General features: G+C 31.4%; 3 protein-coding genes across 3 annotated transcripts in view; 2 read left to right on the top strand and 1 right to left on the bottom strand.

Annotated features, from left to right (window-relative positions):
- Positions 1-5,202, bottom strand: part of LOC139518614 (trans-1,2-dihydrobenzene-1,2-diol dehydrogenase-like) — an 18,604-nt gene extending 13,402 nt beyond the window's left edge. Inside the window, exon 1 of the mRNA XM_071310088.1 lies at positions 5,101-5,202. Coding sequence (XP_071166189.1) covers positions 5,101-5,202 — 102 coding nt within the window. The remainder of the gene's footprint in view (positions 1-5,100) is intronic.
- Positions 1-24,295, top strand: part of LOC139520699 (enolase 4-like) — a 70,702-nt gene that overhangs the window by 40,466 nt on the left and 5,941 nt on the right. The gene's annotated exons all lie outside the window — the stretch shown is intronic.
- LOC139520703 (enolase 4-like) lies at positions 6,594-23,982 on the top strand (the record flags this gene model as incomplete). The annotated part of the gene is given in 3 exon segments (XM_071313582.1): positions 6,594-6,916; positions 22,344-22,469; positions 23,012-23,982. Coding segments are annotated over 3 exon segments (420 nt in total). The 3' UTR covers positions 23,174-23,982.

The following is a 24,295-nucleotide window of genomic DNA, read 5'->3' on the forward strand; positions in this document are numbered from 1 at the left end:
CACATTTGCTGTTGTCGTAAACTCGTACACTCAAACAGATTCCTTACGGAGAACGCGCCAAACTTTACAAAGTTCTATTTGGTTTACCAGTTTTCCCACTATATATATCTTAAGAGTTGAATGTGTTAACTTTAAATAATTCACTATTGAATTAAGTACAAACACAGTTGCTTAAAGTCAAACCAAACTTATGTTCTTCTCACAATAATTCTGTATACTGAACCAAGCATACAAATCGAGTTAAAAGCATAATTGAAACCTGAACTTTCTTAATTCTCTACTTTGGGTGAGATACAAATTAAGCTGCGTATCATCATTTTAGTCATTTGACAAAACTTCACAAATGTAATTGAGAATGGAAATGGGGAATGTGTCAAAGAGACAACAACCCAACAAAATGCTGAAAACATCCAAAGACCCACAATGGGTCATCTTAAAAAAAACTGCACCCGGAGGAGGTCTTTAGTTTGCCCCTAAACGTAAATGTGTACTAGTTCAGTGAAAATGGACGTCATGTTTAACTTCAAAACATTTTTATAATTGGACTAAAATTAACAATCATATATATATATATACGATATCTCAGTAGCATGGGTTCGAATCCCGGCGAGGGAAGAACAAATTTTTTTTCGCAAATTTACAGATCTAACATTTAGGAGATAACTGTATTGTATTTTAAGCTCCGACGGCATCAATTGGGGATTTGATGGTCGCAAATTAAGTTTACTGGCGACGCGTTAGCGGAGACAGTAAACGGGTATTTGCGACCATCAAATCCCAAATTGATGCCGTCGGAGCTTAAAATACAATATTGTTATCTCCATTCTAATGAAACTGACAAAAAACAACGTTAAAACATGTATTTAAAATCTGTCATATGCCGTCTGCGCTTGCGCGTACGTCCCATAGCATCAATTGTCAATTGATGCCATGTAAGAAAGTGACGTTATCCAATCAAAATGAACGTTACAAACGTTGTTGCATTAGAATGTTGGGTTGATGTTTAGACGAGTATATATATATGAAACTATTAAAGGCCAGAGGCTCCCGACTTGGGGTAGGCCATAAATGCGGTGAAGTTAAACGTGTATATTAAGTAAACATGCGTGTTTTTTTTTTTTTAATTTCAGTTCATCTATGTTATAACGACAACAGACAATAAATGCCGGAGATAAATACACTATTGTAAAAAAACAAAGAGGAAACATAACCATACAGCTGTTACACGTTTACTAATATTCTGAAATAATTACATTAAATGTATGTTTCACTATAAAACGTTATTCTGATTGGCTAACTGTACATCACGTGTTATTCCTTAAGCAGTTGTATCACACAATAAAACTTTTCATTCATGATGACACGAGGTCCCACAATAAAGTGCACAGGTAAATGAGATAAAAACTTGATAAAAGGCGTGTTTTCATGATCCTATAGGTAAAAATGTAATTATAAGTATTGAATGTTTTTTTTTTTGTAACTTTATAGGGTTGTAAAAGCGTTGACCGTGCGCACATTTTTAGTATGAAGCTTCGGTCAACGCTTTTACACCGCAATAAATTTACAAAAAAGAGCATTCAATTCTTAAATGAAAAGGCTATGTTTTGCATTGACCGCAACCCTAGATACAAAAGGTAAAATGGCACGTTGCAACTCCCAAGGTATTTTCAAAATCATCCAATCCCATAGCTGTATTTGAAATTCTGCGAAATGTAATGTCACGTGCGGACAAATAGTCTTACAATGGTCCAATAGGTTAAATAGTTCAACGCTTGGAATTTGAAAAATAGTCAAAATAATGTGTACTTATTTTATATAGAAATGATAACTGAGTTATAATAAATCCAACTATTTTTACTATTGTACATATCCACCAACCAACTTGATAAACTGCAAAATCAATCTGTTCTTAGTCATTCGATTGAAGGTCCAGTGAGTTTTTGATTTTTAAATACATGTATATACAATTCAAGTGGGAAGAGACATTTGGTCATTTTGGTCTTCTTCTGACTGGCAGTAAACCCTTGCCAAAGTTGGACGTCCGTTTGGTTGTGCGGGATGTATAATTTTCAACAAATATCAGAGATGTGACGTTGTATCCAACGTCTCTGCAGGTTAAGAACATGGCTCCTACTCTTTGAGGCGCCTTCTGTGGCCTCTTGTCTGAGCTTATTGAAAGGCAAAATATTGTCTGTATTCAATATAATAACTTTCATTGTCTAGTGGCAGTCCAAGTTTTGTTGACCTTTTTCATCCCGGATGGCAACTGTTACAGAACCTACCTAGTGTATTTATTGTTAAATTTTTCTCGTCCTGAATATGCATGTAATATTTGCCCCCGGCAATTGAGTACAATTACAATATTGTAAGTACTTTATGAATTCATGTATGTTATTATTATTTTAAGGACTCTCAGGAAGATCAACTTTAAGTAATTGGATTAACCTATTGAAATAATATTATTTATTTAAAATATTGCTCAATTATTCCGTGTCGGACTATTGGTGTGTCGGACTAATGGGGTGTCGGACCAATGATATGTCGGACAAATGGGATGTCAGACTAGTAGGGTGTCGGAATAATGGGGCTGCCCCAACAGAAATAAAGTGATAAAACTGCTCAGTCACATACAAATATCGGAGATATGAAAAATAATAAACAGCTGCGCCATGAGCACATGATACGCCCGTCGTCTTGTGTGCAATAATCATAAATAGTTTCTGAGATACAGCATGACATGTGAAAACACATCTTTTTAACAAAAAACTCAATAATATCTCTAAAATAAAAATAGCCAGGGTTAAATAGATGTAAATGCGAAACTGTCGCCGAGCGGAGCGAGGCGAAAAAAATTCAAGGCCCATTTTATGCAGAAAATTATATTTTTCGGATGATTTTTTCCTGTATGCATGTGTACTCACCTAGAATCAGACACTGGCTAAATGTTTGTTTAATTTCAAAATACCCACCAATATATATATTTCGAAAAAGATTTTATTGTTTTCTCGAAATTACCTTCATTTAATTCAGAAATATTTGATGAAAGAGTTTCACACCGAATCTTATATTTGACATCTCAAAAACAGACCCATTACAGCGGCACTTATTCACACCGAATCTTATATTTGACATCTCAAAAACGGACCCATTACAGCGGCACTTATTTATTTATGGAACTTCGAAATATAGGAAGCGGAATTTGATCCAACCCATGGGTTGTTTGATTACTTGTCTTAACGCGTTATACAGGGGTCATGCAAATATCGGGCGTCCGTCCTGTCTTGTTAACGCTGTAATGTGTGTACAATTCTTGCAAGATTTGTGTGAAACTTATATCAGAAATGTCTTTGACACTAACTGAAACAAGTCTTGATTAAATATTTTTAACAAATTATGCCCCGTGCATGAAACATAAAATGATAATGGAAATCCTATTCCACTTGCTAGATGAAGCTTTTATTTCTCTTGGGCATGTTGAGATATTAAAATAAAGGTAAAGAAAAAAGTGCTTTTTTAGTTATTGCCCTTGTATCTTGGATATATAAAATATGTGCAATGCGGGGACATTGAAACTCTGTTATTTTATTGAAAAGAAAATTAAATATTTGAACATTGATAGAAATGGGTATTTATCACACTCCATTACAGTAAATACTAGTAGAGTTTTATATCGTCGTCTTTCATGTCACAGGAAACGATATCGGGATATGATTGTTTAGTTGTTTACTAGTAATCTTGCTATGTCATCGCTTTGCTTGGCTCAATTTTAGACCAAACAATTCTGCAGGTCTGTGCATCATCACCATCTGCGCTTGCCGCAGCCGACTGCGCGCTACGACGTAAACTTTTACGAAAAAGTAAAAAGCACTTTTCGGCAATTTATCCATCTTGTTTACATAAACAAAACGATCCTAAAAGAAAAACCACGCATCTGATAATCATTTCCTTCGTATTCTTTATTTTATTTATTGTGTCAATAAAGGAGCTATTGTTTGATTTTGATGGGGATGGAGGGGGAACTAACCTGGTTGCAAATGTTTGCCCTTTTTCTTTCTATTTGTTATCTGTGTCCTGTCTTTTATTTTTCCTTCTATTCGGTCCTGCCTTTTGTTATTTAGTTTATCCTGACTTTTTTTTACACAAATTGTCATCCTTCCTCCTTTTTTTGTTTTTAACTTTAACCCCCGTCCTGTCTATTTTTTTTTTTACAAATTTCATCTTGATGTCCTGTCCCGCTAGAGCTTGTTGTTGGTTTTTGTGGGTGTTTACTCTTGTCTATGTCTACAAGGTCACATTAGAGCCCGCACATGCACTTGTCTCAGATTCCACCCCCTCCCCTATGTACCTTGATATAACACAGTGTTATATCAAGGTATATAGGAAAACGTTTCTGAGACAAGTGCATGTGCTACAAGGTCGTTTGTTATTTTGTAAAACATGATGAGTCTAGCTTCTTTTTTTCTTGTTGACAGACTTTTCCATCCTAATTTCGTAATCATATTGCTGTCACTTGATCTGTTTCTATGTCTGCTGGTTACAAATCGTGTAGCACGTCTTTGTACTTTTTTTTCCATTTTATCAATGTGGTTATGCTAGTACGGGTTCCATGTCGTGACGTATTCCATTTGCGGTCTTACGAATATTTTTTTAGGCATGCTCTTTACATGCTTTAACTAATGTGGAGGTTTCGATGGAAAGAGCCGAGGTATCGGCTGGCTTTTCCTGTGATGTTGTTACATGTATTAATATGCTCTAGATAATTTGCAATGGTGCAGCCTATAGGTATTTTGTAGATGTTTCATGTCCCATAGTATGTCCGTGAGTTTGTAGTACCGCTTGATTGGATTTGTTTTTGTTATTGTGAGGACGCTGCATTTTTCAGGGTGGAACTCCATTTTCCAAACATTTTTCCATTTCGGCAGTTTGTCTAGGACTTCTTGTAGTTCGTGGCAGTCGTTGTCCGAGGTCGTCTGAGGAAGTGGTTAAGTAAACAACAGCATCATCCGCAAACAGTCTCGCTGTTTATTGTGGACCTTCAGCGTAGGTTGTATATGTAAAAACAAAGAAACTGGGGTCCTAGGACTGATCCTCCTTGGATACTCTAGATTCTAGTTTCATTCTGTCTAATGTTTCGCATTCCAATAAAAATGAACACACGGTTGTATCATGTTGTTCAAATAATGAAATATCCACCAGTATCATCTATATTGTTTCAATGCCCATGGAGACAACACCAAAGAAATACACTTTGGAAATGCGTACTAAATTCCATGAAAGATAAATATTTAATGACGTCATAAAACGCTATTACTTTTCATTCAGACGCTTTGAAAAATGATTTTCTAATATTAAAAAATGATTTTCTAATATTAAAAAATGATTTTCTAATATTAAAAAATGATTTTCTAATATTAAAAAATGATTTTCTAATATTAAAAATGATTTTCTAATATTAAAAAATGATTTTCTAATATTAAAAAATGATTTTCTAATATTAAAAAATGATTTTCTAATATTAGGAAATGATTTTCTAATATTAAAAAAACATTTTCTAATATTAAAAAGTATCTTATTTTTTAATATTAGAAAATGATTTTTTAATATTAGAAAATGATTTCTTAATATTAGAAAATGATTTCTTAATATTAGAAAATGATTTCTTAATATTAGAAAATGATTTTTTAATATTAAAAAATAGCTCTTTTTGTCCACTTTGGCTTGCCATACAGATGTTCGCAGCTAGATTGCAGGAATCTTTGACAGTTTTATATGTTTGCAAGAGCATTGCAAGAAACTACATAAAACGACCGAGGATGCCTATTGGTAACTTCCTGGAAGATAAAGATTTGAAATTTGAAAATGTTGGTGATGTTTGTGTCATGATCTATATTACTGTTCAGGGGGGCAGGGGTTTTTAGGGAGGCATTATAATTTGGCAATTAACACATAAGTTTTTAGAGACATTATTTGTAAGTACATATTCATCGTACAATGTTTATTTAACTTATGAAATTCATTCCTTCCACATATATCTGCATGAGGTTTAAAATACATTTTCAAATATGTAACCATGCAATATACAGTACTCCCTCATATGCTTAGAGATTATAACTTACAAAATATATATGTAAGTCTAGTTGAATTTTGTGACAATTTTAGTTTAACTATGATAGCTGTATATAATCATATTCATGCGCAAAGAAATTTTCGAATAAATCTTTAGATTCATGCATGTAATTCATTTGAGAACGTACTTAAATTTAACTTATTAACATGTTAAAGGGTATAAACGTATGCTATGACAATTTTTCAAATGACAAAGTAGCTGAATTATTTTATGAATCGATGCATGGATGCAACATAATTTTTTAAGAATTTGCTGTGTAATATAGATAAATGATGTGTACACATGACATTGGTTAATTGTATAACAGATTGATTTTAATAAAAATGTTTGCAGCAGGTCTGCAGCAAACAGGCAGGAGAAATATTAATTTGCATAAAGATGTTTGCAGCAGGTCTGGTATTCTGTATATTCCTTTTTTTCTGATTAAAAATTAAATACTATACAGCAAAATTGAATAAAAAAAAAGAAGTTATGTGAAGTATTTTAGAAGATGAATGGTATTTGTCATTTCAAGCTGATTAACCTAGAAAAGTACTTTGTGTATTACTGTATTCAATTGTTTGGACTAAATTGTGGATAGCACATTTTATGTTATTTACTGAATAATATTATTGTTATTATTAGACAGCTACAAAGTTAGTAAATGACATCGGTGCCATGTGTCCAACATTTGACAAAGCAGAACAAGGACTGGACTTACTTCAAGAGGCTATCACTAACTGTGGACTTACAGCAGGAGAAGACTTCTTTATTGGATTAAATTGTGCTGGACCAGAAATGTTTGACTATGTAAGTACTGTTAACTTGAAGTTTGAAAGGAAAAAAGTTTAACATATTTTCAGTTAATAAATTGCAATCATGTTTTATAAAGACATTCTTTTTTAAAAGCATATTTATTTATTAAAGTATCATCATTTATTTTTTACTATGATACAAGTGTGGACACAGATCAGTGTGGATAGTATGTTTGGATGTTTGACACTGTTTTGTATGACAAAAGAAGTTCCATGTTTTTCCCAAAGGGTTCTATATTATTAACTGTCTTGCACAATTTGACAACCAACCTGAGCATTAGGAGAGTTGTTTATTAAATATTTAGTTTTCTATGTTCAAGACGGGCATCGAAGAGACACTTATTGCATTAATTACCAAATGATTATGATAGAATATGTTCCACATCTTTGATTTTGGATACATTTTGAAGCTAGGAGAGGAACACATAACAGGTTCATTATTTTATGATGTGATTTTTTTATATGGGAGATGATATCTGAGAACATGTATTTGCTTACTATTTGTATGGTTCTTGTTATATTAATTTGTGGAGGATCATCATTATCATTAGTAAAAGATTTCGTTTAAATGTCGAAATTGTTTCTCAGATTAGAAGACATTTAATTGTTTTTAGTAATTAATTTACTCAGATTAGAAGACAATAGTAATGACAATGCCTGACATGATGCTTGGGGCTAGATGAGCTAGAGAGTAAACTTCTGTGTTATTTTATATTAATTATTTGAAAATATTTCCTACAAAGCAGGTTAAAGCAAGAACCTTTGTGAGCATGCTTCAAAGACTCATAACTGCTACAGAAGTCACCTGATAAAATTTCAAGTGGATATGAACATCTACTTAATATGTCTAAAGATCTAGAAAGTTGTAGTATTCAATAGGAAAAAGGTTTTGCAAAAATATTCTCTTTTCAATTTATTTTGTTATATGGATACAACAATAAGTAATACCAATACAGTAAGGCAGTTTTTTTGTGGTATGAAAGTATATTGCAGTAATTAATAATTGCTGTTAATTCACACAAATTAAGAAATAAACAAATGAATGATAAATGTTGAACATGAACAATGAAATATAGTTTTTGAATTCAATTAGGCCAAATAGGCCTTATAAATTTTGGTTGTTTTTTTTTAACATACTGAATGACCATTTACACTCAGGACTAAGGCGTCATGTTGGCAGTATAGATGTACAAAAATAAAGTGTAACATAACAATCTTGCATCATATTGCTCATTTGCTAGTAGCAAGAGTAGCGTTGTTTGGTAAATTTGTGTTTTTTTTAAAATTTGGATTATTTGGCTAATGGACAAAAAATGTTTGATTTAAATCTAACCTTCATGAACATTAATCGACCAAAACCATATCTTAATAACATGCCATACTACATGGTTGGATCAGAAGTCCTGGAAGACATGAATTTTATTATTGTATTTTAAGTATATATACACAGGTTAAAACTTTCAGTATCTACCAACTATCAATCGCTTCATGCACAAATTGATATAGGTTGATTGCATGCCCCTCTGTTGGAAATAAGAACATATCTCCACTTAATTTCAGTTAACTGATGAACATGATGAAGAAACATTCAGAACTATTAAATTGTATCTTAGACTTGTGAGTGTCTATTAACCATCACCACTAATCAATAATATATGTAAACATATACAAAAAATCTAGATACAATGTACATGAAGATAGAGAGAGAGAGGTATTGATGATTTTATACAGACTTTTAAGTAGTTTACTTTCGAAAAAAAGACATTCCAATGAAATGGATGTATAAGACATGTCAGATGGAGAAGCTAATCTATTTAACTCTCCCAGTCATCCATTATGGAGTCAAAGTCTCGTGACAGTACTCATGTACAACTAAAACTATGCATAGTAATTCATCTGATTCAACAAATGCAAGTACTGTGAAATGTTTCAAAACAGCCTTTTAATTGCGAAGTAATTACAGGTCTCCCCATTTATGCAAGGTATAACAAATTGACAAATAAATAGATGACCATTATTCCATGTAGTCCAAAGCAAGGTGTCACTGAAAAAAAATTAAATAGCTAACAAATTGACAAATAATTAGATAACCGTTAGTCCAAAGGAATGTGTCGCAGGAAAAAAATAAAATATCCTTTCAACATGGTCAAGACGTCATAATTATTTGGCTTAGATGACCATTTGATAATTTGGGGGGCCAGAAGTAATTTTTCCAAATTGAATATTCATTTTCATCTGTTATGCTTATTTTATTCAGTAGACATACATGTGGATATGATTATTCATTTTCAAAATCATCCTCCCCAAAAAGTCAAAGAATAATCCCCTTTCCTTTCAACTTTATACCTATATGTACTACCTCTGTACCTTTGTCTTCAGATCTAATCCTCTTGCACCCTGTTTTTGTTGCTCTCCAGAACATAACTATATTAAGTTTAGCTTCTACAGACCCCTTATCTGGGATCTGGGAAATGTCCTACTATAGTGAGAATTTCTTCTTACAATCGATAGGGATTTTTATTTGGGGGTCAAAGTTTTGAAGCTGTGTGGTCAGGGGAGTGGGGTCATTATGTGGTTCATAAAGTGTTTTTTTTTGGTTTTTTTTTTTGGGGGGGGGGGGGGGGTCAATAAATTTGAACATACCCCTCAGCTGATGAACAATGACTGTTCCCTAAGTTTAGCTTATACACCCCTCTACTATAGTAAGAACAAATTTCACTGACGGCTAGAAATTGATACTTATGCTTACCAAATCCTTGTGCTTACCTTTTCTTTGATGCAAAATATCCAAATGAAAAGAAATGATAAATGTCCAGCTGGTTTAAAAGTTTTCAAATAATACACTTCCGCCCGCCATGATCCAGTAAATATATATTTTGTTATAAGTGTAGTTAATTAAATAAGCTTTTTTGATTGAAGATTATATATACTAAATAATTATGTTGCCTGTGTGCATAATTGAATAAAATTGAGAATGGAAATGGGGAATGTGTCAAAGAGACAACAACCCGACCAAATAAAAAACAACAGCAGAGGGTCACCAACAGGTCTTCAATGTAGCGAGAAATTCCCGCACCCGGAGGCGTCCCTCAGCTGGCCCCTAAACAAATATATACTAGTCCGGTGATAATGAACGCCATACTAATTTCCAAATTGTACACAAGAAACTAAAATTAAAATAATACAAGACTAACAAAGGCCAGAGGCTCCTGACTTGGGACAGGCGCAAAAATGCGGCGGAGTTAAACATGTTTGTGAGATCTCAACCCTCCCCCTATACCTCTAACCAATGTAGAAAAGTAAACGCATAACAATACGCACATTAAAATTCAGTTCAAGAGAAGTCCGAGTCTGATGTCAGAAGGTGTAACCAAAGAAAATAAACAAAATGACAATAATACATGAATAACAACAGACTACTAGCAGTTAACTGACATGCCAGCTCCAGACTTCAATTAAACTGACTGAAAGATTATGATTTCATCATATGAACATCAGGCACAATCCTTCCCGTTAGGGGTTTAGTATCATACCATCATAACATATATGAGAAGAACATAACCCGTGTCATGCCAACAACTGTTTTTAGAATAAATGTGTTTAGTTCCGATGCAAAGACCTTATCAGTGACTCAATATTAACGCCAAAATATGCAATCTTTAATGACTTGACAACAGTATCGTAATTATATCCCTTCTTAATAAGTCTATTCAAAGGTTTTGTAAGTTTCTGAGGTGAATACTGACACCTTTGTGCTTTATAAAGAATATTTCCATAAAAAATTGGATGTGAAATACCTGAACGTATTAGAAGTCTGCATGTTGAGCTATATTTACGAATGATGTCTTTATACCGATGATAAAATTTAGTAAATGTTTTGACTAGTTTGTGATATCGAAAACCCTGGTGTAATAATTTTTCAGTAATACATAAATTTCTCTCGTTAAAATCTAAAACATTGTAACATACACGAGCGAATCGTACAAGTTGAGATATATAAACACCGTAAGATGGTGACAAGTGAACGTCACCATCTAAAAACGGATAATTAACGATAGGAAATGAAAAATCATCCCTTTTATCATAAATTTTAGTATTCAGCTTTCCATTAGTGATATAGATATCAAGATCGAGAAAAGGGCAGTGGTCATTGTTAGTATTAGCTTTATTTAAAGTAAGTTCAACAGGATAAATTTCATTAATATACATACTGAAGTCGTCATTATTGAGAGCCAAAATATCATCCAAATATCTAAAAGTATTATTAAATTTGTTTATCAGATGTTGTTTCGATGGGTCTTTGCTTATTTTTGTCATAAATTGTAACTCATAACAATACAAAAACAGGTCCGCAATAAGTGGTGCACAGTTAGTCCCCATTGGAATTCCGATAATCTGACGATATACGGAATCCCCAAAGCGAACAAAAATGTTATCTAGTAAAAATTCAAGGGCATATATAGTATCAAAGCATGTCCAATTAACATAGTTTTTTTGTTTATTGCTACTAAAAAATGACCTAAAAGAGTTTGAACATATATATTCACATTCTGATTTTTTGAATGCCCATTTAATTAGGTGTGTGAATTTTTTCTTAATGAGAATGTGAGGCAATGTGGTATACAGGGTAGAAAAATCAAAACTTTGAACAGATTCAAAATCACCAATATAAGCATGCAATTTATCAAGTACTTCCAACGAGTTCATCACACTCCAAAAGTAATTTATTCCACTATTTTCGAAGGCCTTATTTGAACAATTTATTATCAGGTTTTTAATTGTACCAAGTGTGCTGGTAAGAAGAATAGACAATTCAGTAGTTGAACAATGGCTTGAAGACGAAATAAATCTATATTTGTAAGGGGTTTTGTGTAGCTTGGGAAGCCAATACATAGTTGGGACTTTCATTGTATTTGGCTCTGCTTGTAAAGCGGTGGCTAAAAGTTTATGTTTGTTACAGATTTCGTTTTCTGAAAATGGAGTCAGTTGGAATGTTGGTGAATTGGTGATTTCCTTTTTCAGAACCTCAATGTAAAATTTACGTCAAACAATAATAATATTATTAGCAGCTTTATCGGCCGGAACAAAAACAAATTCCTTGGCTAGTTCTTTTAGTTTATGTTTGATACGAGAAATGGGTTTATTGTGGTTATTGTTAATAGTAAAATGTTCTTTAAAATGTTGAATACGTATATCAGCTATCTTCATTACTGAATTAAAAAAAGAGTCCAAAGATTTTTTGTCAGCTTTTTCCCGTTTTATCCATTTCATACAGTAAGTATGGAGTGAGTCGTGGATGATATTACGACACTCATTCCAATTAATAATAGACGGGGGACGATATTTAGGTCCTTTACTGAGGAATGATTTTAACTCTCGGTCTTTAACGATGTTAAGATCTCCTGTTATAACATGGGAAATGGGTCCATAAATATATTCGGAATTACTGCAATTACATGAAGTAGGTGTATTTTCACTGATATTAACATCTTTACACAATTGACTATAATTAAACACAAATTTCCGGGTAGATTTCTTGTAAATATAACAAATAAGAGGTAGCTCAGTATTGTCAAAATATCCAGGAATTTGTTCTTTAACAGAATGGTCGTTAAATATACCGGCAATATTTACAAAATCAAACCCTTTATTGACATACTTAATTTTAATAAAATGTTTTTTATGATCTTCAGGGCGATCAATTTTGGGAAATAATTTAGAATAACAATATGCCATAATAATTTGAACAATTTCATACTGCTATATGAAATTGTGTTGCAATCCTCCAAAATTTTATTTAACTTATTAACCGGTAACGAACAGAGTTTTGTTAACAGATGATGTCTGCCGTTGTTTTTTGAAATAGAAATTAGATCCGAAATATTGGTATGATTGACCCGAAATTTTCTTTGAATGCGATTTGTTCTACGACCGTGAGAACGTTTTTTACGAACAGTTTTAGAAACTATATCCAAAATGTTAACGGAATTGGTTCTACATATATTACCAATTCCCATGATATTATCATTTAGACCGAGAGGGTAAACTGTCTGTAATTTTTTAATCCAATTTAATTCAATTATTTTCCGTGATCGTACAAACTTTGAATGCGATTCACCAGGCTGCTTATTTACTACTTCTAAAGGTTGAACTGCTAAATATTTAAAGGGATGGTTGTGCTTCTTAAGGTGTTGGTAAATGATACTTTTGAATTTATTGGGTCTTTTAAAACGATACAGATGTTTTTGAGTGCGTTTAGATAAATATCGTCCAGTTTCTCCTACGTACTGAATACCACACCCCGGTTTGTTTCATGTGAGTAAATAAATAATACTGTTTGTTTTTCAAGTTATATCAGTTTCAAAATTTAAAGAAAATGTGCGACCATTAAACGTGGACCTTACCGTATTGTTGGTGGAAAGACGGGGACATGTAAGTCATTTTTTGGCATGACACTTATCGATAGAATTGAATCACTCTTTTAGAGTTTTGTAAGGGAGCTACCATTTGATTTTTATGGGGGGGGGGGGGGGGGGGGGGCTAGGATGAAAAATTTTGTCCTGGATTTTTTTTTAGTTGTAATCTCTGTCCTGCCTTTTTATTTTTCACTCTATTCGGTCCTGCCTTTTTTTTTATTAGTTTATCCTGACTTTTTTTTACCTAAGGGAGCTACCATTTGATTTTTATGGGGGGGGCTAGGATGAAATTTGAAAAAAATAGGCAGGACAGGAGTTTTGAGTAAAAAAAAAGGCAGGATGAGACACTTGCAAAAAAAAAAGTCAGGATGACAATTTATGTAAAAAAAGTCAGGATAAACTAAAAAATAAAAAGCAGGACCGAATATAGTCCAAATAATTATAACGTCTGGCAAGGCTATTTTAATTTTTTTCTGGGACGCCTACGAAGGCGTCCCAGAAAAAAATTAAAAATAGCCTTGCCAGACGTCATAATTATTTGGACTAGACCGAATAGAGTGAAAAATAAAAAGGCAGGACAGAGATTGTCATCCTGCTTTTTTTTTTTTTGCAAAGTGTCTCATCCTGCCTTTTTTTTTTACTCAAAACTCCTGTCCTGCCTATTTTTTTCAAATTTCATCCTAGCCCCCCCCCTAAAAATCAAATGGTAGCTCCCTAAAGCAAAAAAAAAAGTTATTGCAAGGCCAAGAGGTGACAAGGTTTATAATACACAATGTCATTCAGAAAGAGTTTGGTTTCTTATCAATTGTTTTTGTCTAGTACACATTCCAGTTTTTATTTTTCATCATACCTGACATACCCGTTATAACAAAGAAATATAGAGATATGTATGCACAGTAGCTGGAGAGCACCTGCACCTGTTATCAATTGGTAAAGGGAATAAAAGAAAGATTTCATTTTGAATATATATTTATCCTTCTGTATTTTCAGATAAGAAATACTATCAAATGTTTGATTTAAATCAATTTTGATTTATAATTAAAACTGATTTATTTTTTAATCTTAAATTAGTGAAAAATACGGAATTTAAAAAAACAAATGCTTTTTTTGGATTGTTTACTTTAATGAGGGGAGGGGGGACAAGGGGTTTAACTGTTATGCTGTTATGGGGCAATTTAATTCTTTGTTATCTGTTATTTTGAAAATATATTTGCTGTTAGCTGTTATTGTCTTATTCTTTGTTAGCTGTTATTGGGCTTTTAGTTTTTTTGTTATAAATCTGTTATTGTGATAATGTATTTGCTGTTAACTGTTATTGAAAATTGGAATGTTAGCATTTTTTTTGACAGTCAATATTCGGTATAAATTGAAGAACTTTGGCCATTGGGGTCTACCACTACTAATATGTTTGTCCCGTATTCAGAGAAGGATTCCATTAACATATACCCATCACAGAAGTGAGGTCCAGGACAATTCAAGTATATCTTATGATTATCCTTTGTAATAAATTCCTTTTTTTTTATGAATGTGTATTTAGAATTATCTTAATTTTTTGTATGAGAATAATGTTCCTTGTTTTCCGTACGAACATATAAAATTAAAACAATTCTTAATATGACAAGAGGAAAACATATGGCCAGGAATATCTGACAAGGATCTCAATTAAGGACTAGGTCCTAACAACCACTTAACCTTTTATATAATATGGTACATAGACTCAGCTCTGTAATTCTTTTCAAAGCAGAACCAAATGCATTGTACAATGAAAGTTCCAACCATGTACTTGGGTCCGAAGCTGCAAATAACTCATTACAAACAAATTTATTTCGTTTCAAGCCATTGTTTCCCTACTAAACTACCGGTATGTATTCTACTTACTAGTACACTTGGTACAATCAAAAACCTCAGCTGATAAAAAAATTGTTCAAATAAGGCCTTTGAAAATAGTGGAATAAATTGCTTTTAGAGTGTCAAAATTCGTTCGAAGTACTTGATAAATTGCATGCTTATAATTGGGGTTTTTGATTTTTCTACCCTATATTACACTTTGCCTCATAGTTTTATTAAGAAAAAATCACACACCTCATTAAATGGTCATTTAGAAAAAGTCAGAATATTCAAACTCTTTTAGGTCACTTTTTTTATTAGCAACAAAGTGATCGAGCTTCAGTCAATATATATAAACAATACACCAACGTTTCATGAGAACTGCTGAAAACATTTTTGTGTTAATGTCTGAAAACTGGAAAATCACCCCTTTTTAATTAATAAAACCCGTTAACTCGGAAACGTAAAATCTAAAATTTATAAAAATTGAAAGTTACCTCATGTTAATAGATATAAACAATTCACCAAAATTCCTTGCTTTGTGAAAGCATTTTTGAGATATTATCGGCAGAAAACTGAAAAAAACACCAATTTTATTGAATAAAAACCCATTACCCAGAAACTTAAAATCTAAAATTTATATATAAAAAAAAAAAAAAGGGAGCTCACGTCAATAGATATAAACAATTTCCCAAAGTTTAATGCAAATGGTTAAAGGGATTTTGAGTTAATGTCCGACATGTTGACAACAGACGGACAACAGTATACCATAATATGTTCCGTAAACGAGCGTATAAAAAATATTATAATATATTGAGTAGTAATTTAAACACATTCTAGATACATAAATTAATATTAAAAACATAGTCATAAAAAATGGAATACATTACAAAGGATTATATCCGTAATAAGAAATACTGATTTGTCAAAGACCGAATTATTTTAATATTTCATTTACTGTTATCTGTTTTTGTCCATTTTAATTTCTTGTTATCTGTTATGAGCCAAATCAATTTGCTGTTTTGCTGTTATTGGGACCCCCCTAGCCCCCCCTATAATGTGACTACCCTTACAGAACTGAAATGTTTGCAGCAGATCTGCTGCAAACTTGCTGCAGGTCTGCTACAAACAAAATGCTTGCAGGAACACTGTGAATAATGTTTGCAGATGTATGGCAAGCCAAAGTGGACAAAAAGAGCTATTTTCTAATATTAGAAAATCATTTTTCAATATTAGAAAATCATTTTTTAATATTAAAAAATCAATTTCTAATATTAAAAAATCATTTTCTAATATCAAAAAATCATTTTCTAATATCAAAAAATCATTTTCTAATATAAAAAAATCATTTTCTAATATTAAAAAATCATTTTCTAATATTAAAAAAGAAAAACACTATTTATTAATATTAAAAAATGATTTCTTAATATTAAAAAATGAATTTCTAATATTAAAAAATCATTTATTAATATTAGAAATTCCTTTTTTAATATTAGAAATTCCTTTTTTAATATTAGAAATTCCTTTTTTAATATTAGAAATTCCTTTTTTAATATTAGAAAATCGAAAGTAATTTCTTATATTAGAAATTCATTTTCTAATATTAATAAATGATTTTTTAATATTAAGAAATGATTTTTTAATATTAAGAAATGATTTTTTAATATTAAGAAATGATTTTTTAATATTAGAAAATATTTTTTTAATATTAGAAAATCATTTTTTAATATTAAGAAATCATTTTCTTATATTAGAAAATCATTTTTTAATATTAAAAATTAAAATCTTCATCATCAAAAGTTTTGACTGGTTTGTTTTATATTCAATAACCCCTCACTGTTTACAAACGGAATTAAGACAATAATGTCCATATGAACTGAAATAGATTTTGCTAAATGATACAAATGACAATAAATTTAAATGCCAAATATCATTGACCTAACATTAGCTGTTCATCTTAAGCCGATCTAGTGAACTACTAGGGGACATTTCAGTGCCGACATTAAAACCCATTTTAGCGCAGGATTAATTTCTTCATCTGTTTTATTAGCCCATTTTAGCCAAAACTTACCTGGTTGAATAATACTCGCCTCACTATCACCATGAACAGTAATTTTTACTGGTTTAATGTTTAAGCTGTTTTTATGTTCATCATGGAAACACAATAAGAGATGTGTCGAATTCGCCGATTATCTGACCGAATACTATGTAACTGAAGATTCTATGTTCCCACTTAAGCTTTGGGCAGAAATTCCGTGTAATTTTTAGCAAACAATTAAGGGACAGAAACGTTCCATGTCCATTATAATAAGCAATTTTAATTTTATAGTTGTCACCCAGCTATTCGCGTTTTCTTGATAATTATCAAATTGCAAACAACAACATATATAAGATATGAAGTATAATAGACGAATTTGCACCACAATCTAGACAAGATAAAGAGAAAGAACCGTTCCTAATGCAATTATATGTACAGTATTGAACAGGGGGTATACCCAGAGCCCATTAAACGTACGTTCTCTAAGTTTTTGGTCGAGGTAGTTTTTGATGAAGTGGAAGTCCAATCGACTTGAAACTTAGTAAACATGTTCCCTGTGATATGATCTTTCTAATTTTAATGCCAAATTTAGATTTTATCCAATTTTCACGGTCCACTTAACATAGAAAATGATAGTGCGGATTGGGGCATCCGTGTACTGGGGACACATTCGGATTTATATATTTTGTTAGAATGGGTTAAAAATGTTTCTCTAAAATGGGCATTGACAATTTTAATTTTCGATCGCTTGAATTGGTTTAAAATCTGGCCCTAAAATGGGTTTTACTTTGGCGCTTAAATGTCCATTTTTTCCCCGCTAAAATGTCCTCCGCCGAATAGTTCCCCCTAAACTGAACTAATTACAAGATCTTACAAGCTAATACATGTAAAATAAGCAAAAGTTTCAAATTCATTGGACATGACTTGGGGGGGGGGGGGGGGTAGGGCCAAATAATCAGGCTCCATTTTTGAAGGACATTTCAAACCTAAAAAATTGTATGTAATGGATGTATTAAAGTCTTCGAACTATTGGCTGAAAGGAAAGGAAACAACAAATTCATTTTAGTGGAAAATTATTCAGTTACACTGGTAGGAATCTGATCCCAACTAGTTTTGTAGGCAGATTCAGTTTACCGTTACGGAAGATGACCTTAAATGACAGGGCTTTGAGAGAGCAGAGAGCAACTTTTTATCCAATTGCTTAACAGAAAGGGGTCGCCCCGATATTTCGGCATCCATTAGTCCGATACCCCATTGACGGTCCGACACCCCAATAGTCCAACTTCAGCAGGGTGTGAATGGAGGTTTACAGAACAAGAGAATAATGGCAAAAGTATAAAGAATAGAAAAATGGGCCAAAAAATGAGGTGCTAAAATAGTAAATTTATATTATGGAGGGAGTAATTGACAAAATGTGCAAAGAATAGGAAAAATGGATGCAATTATACCCCCTTCCCTCCCGCCCTAATTCAGGCACTCATTTGTAGAATCGTTGACGAGTTATTTGAACTACTCTTTCTGTTGAGTATATTACAGAAACAGATAATACTAAATAGGAAATGTCATCAGCAGGGCAGTCTCTCATCATAAAGAATAATGTTCACGTAATTAGGTTTCGGATACATTCAAATTAAACTGTAAAAAGTGTCATATTTACCATACTGAAAGACTATTATTTCCATTCATCTATACTATACATACGAACTTTAAGATCGAAAACTCAGTTAAAAACAAAAATAAACATGATCGATTCATAAAATAATTCAACTACTTTATCATTTGAAAAATTGTCATAGCACAAGTTTATACCCTTTAACATGTTTAATAAGTTAAATTTAAGTACGTTCTCAAATGAATTACATGCATGAATCTAAAGATTTATTCGAAAATTTCTTTGCGCATGAATATGATTATATACAGCTATCATAGTTAAACTAAAATTGTCACAAAATTCAACTAGACTTACATATATATTTTGTAAGTTATAATCTCTAAGCATATGAGGGAGTACTGTATATTGCATGGTTACATATTTGAAAATGTATTTTAAACCTCATGCAGATATATGTGGAAGGAATGAATTTCATAAGTTAAATAAACATTGTACGATGAATATGTACTTACAAATAATGTCTCTAAAAACTTATGTGTTAATTGCCAAATTATAATGCCTCCCTAAAAACCCCTGCCCCCCTGAACAGTAATATAGATCATGACACAAACATCACCAACATTTTCAAATTTCAAATCTTTATCTTCCAGGAAGTTACCAATAGGCATCCTCATGCAGTCGTTTTATGTAGTTTCTTGCAATGCTCTTGCAAACATATAAAACTGTCAAAGATTCCTGCAATCTAGCTGCGAACATCCCTTATATTCTAGTTTTTCCTGCAATCTTTAATACTGCAAACATATTTGTTTCTGCAAGCTTGCAGCAAAAAGCTGCAATGTTTGCAGGAGGTTTGCAGCTAGCTGCGAACATCTGTATGGCAAGCCAAAGTGGACAAAAAGAGCTATTTTTTAATATTAAAAAATCATTTTCTAATATTAAGAAATCATTTTCTAATATTAAGAAATCATTTTCTAATATTAAGAAATCATTTTCTAATATTAAAAAATCATTTTCTAATATTAAAAAATCATTTTCTAATATTAAAAAAATCATTTTCTAATATTAAAAAATAAGATACTTTTTAATATTAGAAAATGTTTTTTTAATATTAGAAAATCATTTCCTAATATTAGAAAATCATTTTTTAATATTAGAAAATCATTATTTAATATTAGAAAATCATTTTTTAATATTAGAAAATCATTTTTTAATATTAGAAAATCATTTTTTAATATTAGAAAATCATTTTTTAATATTAGAAAATCATTTTTCAAAGCGTCTGCTGAATGAAAAGTAATAGCGTTTTATGACGTCATTAAATATTTATCTGGATTGTATTATTACATAGCAAATATATTACAACATTAGCATGTTCTCACATGATATGCATGCAATATATTTTCAATTTAGCCATTCAAAAACCATTGTACTTTAACTGGTTTTCTTCCCTCTTAAAAATCTTAAAAAACAAATCCCCTCCTGGCTACCCACCAAAAAAAAATATACAACAAACATAACTGAAATGAAAAAAGAATGAAAAGAATGCAACTTTATCTTAACCAGTTGTAAAGAAATTTCCATTGGAGTTTTATTTTTGGTTGATAAATAGAAAAGATAATTTGAAGGTTTCTCTTTTAACTTGTGATTTTGACATTTAAATGTAATCTTTTTTCGCAAATGTCCCAAGTCAGGAGCCTGCAAGCCTCTTGTTAGTCTTGTATAATTTATAAATTTTGGTTCATTTGAATGTTTTGGAGTTAAGTGTTCATTTCGCTAAACTAGTGTACTACAAATTTTTTGTATTGGGCCAGCTGAGCTGGTTTTTTTTACTTTTTGGTTGGGTTGTTTTCTTTTTGACACATTCCCTGTTTCCATTCTCAATTTTGAACAAATAATTGCATATTTGCTGTATTTATTTGAAGTTTTATGGTTTTTACATGTTTTGTTTTTCTGAGTAAAAACATGCATGCAACACTGTTAATGGATGTATTTATAAAATCTAAGTAAATAATCACAAAGAAAAAACAGTTTTAAACTAGAATGTGTCCACATATGCCCCATATGAATCATTTTCTATGTTCAGTGGACCGTGAAAATGGGGTAAAATCTCTAATTTGGCATTAAAATTAGAAAGATCATATCATAGGAAACATGTGAACTAAGTTTCAAGTTTATTGCGGGACTTCATCTTCATCAAAAACTACCTTGACCAAAAACTTTAACCTGAAGCGGGACGAACGGACGCATAGACCAGAAAACATAATGCCTATAAATGGGGCATAAAAATCAACAATGGGTGTAGTTCCTGAATTTAACACTTTAATCTTTGTAGATTTTGTAGATTGGTACAGTGGGTTGATTAGGATTTAGGAATTAACTTTATTATTCGTTTGCAGGCTCAGAACCACACATTATGTTGTATTCTCTATTTGAACCATTTTACTTTCTATCATATGTTGATGTACAATTTTATAGATTTTTTTTGAAGTGTTATATTATTATATTGGTAACATTTCATTTAGTTCCCACCTTCACAAGACACTGTGGTATGACATACCTGTATTATTTTACAGGCTAGATAGTCTGGACGTTTTGTTTTAACAATGCAAACACAACTTTCATTTGTTTATTTCTGGGTTTTTTTTGTCAAATGCACAGGTCACTTGAGCTTTTGGCAAAAGGTTTTAAAACAGTCAAAGTTTGTCTTTTAAATTCTGTGAGTTTAAATGATTAAATCAAAAGGATTGATAAAAAAGAATATAGAAAATTGGCTTGCTGTAACAATTTGAATGAAAGATGATGCTGCTAGAATGAATAGATGTTTATTAAAGAAATTGTTACTGCAGATTTAAACAATATTTATGGTTTTAATTCATTAAATTGTTTGAAGTGTTAATATATACACGTGTGTATATTTGTATATTAGCCAGAAATGTTTGGCTTTTGATTGCTGTGACCTCATGTTGAAATATGTTAATATTTAATGTGTTACGTATTAGCTAATATGGCCAGAGAACCACTGTGTGAGCTAATTCTTATTGTATGATATATGTTTCATTGAGTTTAGACCTTCTCTTAAAACTTAAATACAGGGGAAATGTGACTATCACTTTGGGGGGGGGGGGGGGGGGGGAAGAGGTTTTATGTGCCATAGAAATATTGTTGGCTGACATCTTCTGATTGCTGCAATCTGAAAATACATATGAATCTACTATGACTGCTGTTACATTATTTACACATTTGTGCATCTCCTTAAATAGGGATAGCTGCTGCATCAGTGACCAATTAAATAAGGGAGATAATTGTATATTTCAAGTATAATGCCATGTTTTACATAAATTGAAGATTCATATACTAGCTAAATGGTATTGTTTTCTACATTATTAATACCTGAATGCCTAGATATGTGCCTTGATCTATAAATCAAAGACTTTGTTTGCCTTGCATTTATGCTGAATTTCTTAGAACGAATCAAGTATTCTTATGAAGTACTTTATGTTGTTTAAAATAATCCCTTTTCTTTATTTAGGAAAAAGGAAAATATGAGGTGATGGTTGGAATTGCAAAGGTTGCTGATGATCTGGTGGAGTTCTGGAGTGACTTGTTAACCAGATATCCTTCTATTATAGCTATCATTGATCCAATGAGGAAACAGGTACAAAACAATACAATTTATAATAATTTTATGTAAATTTTTCAGAAATAAGGTTACGGTATGCAAATTTTTTGGGGCTCCATTTCACCTAAGATGTATAAGGTTTTGTCAAACTTGATTTGAGAATAACAATAAAATACAAAAAAATATTTTTGGTTATTTCAATGAATTTCTTTACAAAGTATTGAAAAATGGTTTGAAATTTAAATGATGACTTGAAGGTCTTCTACAAAGCTTCTAAAATGGCAAACTTTGCAACCTTAACTGCACATTACACATTTCCTTTCTTTAAATATCAATTTATTAAACTACACTAAGTAATTGTCATGGAAGCTTGTGTAGGAGATGTACAGAGTTTATTAAACTCTAAAGTGTACTGAAGTATCAACAAATTTTATTATCAATTAGATTTATTTGATTTGATCCTGCTTTTTAGAGAACAATTATTTTTTGTTAAATAATATTATGATATTTTATTCATTCATATTAGAGAAATTAGTCACAATTATAAAATATTTATGTTCTTGCATCTTTTTCTGCAGGAAGAAGAACACTGGATGAGATTATGTGATAGAATCAGTGACAGATGTTTAGTTATTGGTAGTCAGACATACCATCGACCAGGGCTACTGAAAGACAAACAACTCACAGAAAACTTTAAATCCAGTGGAATCGCATTTAAATTAGATAAAAGCCTTAAATAGTTGTAATTTAAAACATTTGGTTTTTGTAAAAATGATGGATATTTTGAAATTATAAAGTGTTTCTGAATAATTCAACTATACTAAAGGAAATGAAGCTACCTAGTGACTTGGAATAATTCTCTACAAATATTACTGTATCATTTTGTATAAATATGGTCAAACTATGATTATCCACCAATTCGCTATATACTTTTATTATTATTAAAGTGATTAGGTTGTTAAGTTAGGGTCATCTATCATAAACATTTTTATATATAATCTAAGGGAATGCTTTTGGAAGAATCTGGCCATACAATAAAATATACTTTTTCTAAATTTTACAAATTTTTGAAAAGTAAAAAAATATCAAATATCATGCAGTTCATAAGTATAATTAGCAAAACATAATTTAGTATGTACTTGAATTTTTGAATTTGTGGGGTTATTTGTTGACTTGGAACAACTTTATGGTCACAATGACCTACATTTTATACTCATATCCCATTAGTTATGTTTTCCATTAAGTTCTGTGAATGTATAACAGTAACATTTTATTTATAGATTGTACAACCTTCTTTTATCATACTAATGATACAATGGATTCATTATTATGTGTGAGGTACCAATTTTCATGAACCTCATTGATATACGAAAATAGAATTTAAATTTAAATTTTCTACCGGCTTGTATGAAGACTTTGGTAAAACCAGGAAATCAATATCCCGGAAAATACAAATTTTCCTCAATTCATGATAATTGGGACTCATGAGAATAAATGTATCAACAGTAGTATAAAGCATCACAAAAAATAAAGATCATGTCAAGTCAAGGAAAATTGCACCTTCTGGTAAATTTTTTTTTGGCTTTCTCAATCCCTTTACATCACCACCTGACTATGGTGTTAAGGGGTTTGATATATATATACACAACAAAAAATTGAATCCATTTTTTTTTCTTCTACTGTGACTATATATTATTTAAATACATTGTATCAACATTATAATAAATAGTGGAAAAGAAACAATCACACACACATACACACACTCTTGCACTTGCATTAACATAACATATATCAACTCGTTAATATTGAGTCACTGATAAGGTCTTTGCATCGGAACTAAACACATTTATTCTAAAAACAGT

Source organism: Mytilus edulis, chromosome 4 (genome assembly GCF_963676685.1).
Source record: "Mytilus edulis chromosome 4, xbMytEdul2.2, whole genome shotgun sequence".
Classification (NCBI taxonomy): Eukaryota; Metazoa; Mollusca; class Bivalvia; order Mytilida; family Mytilidae; genus Mytilus; species Mytilus edulis.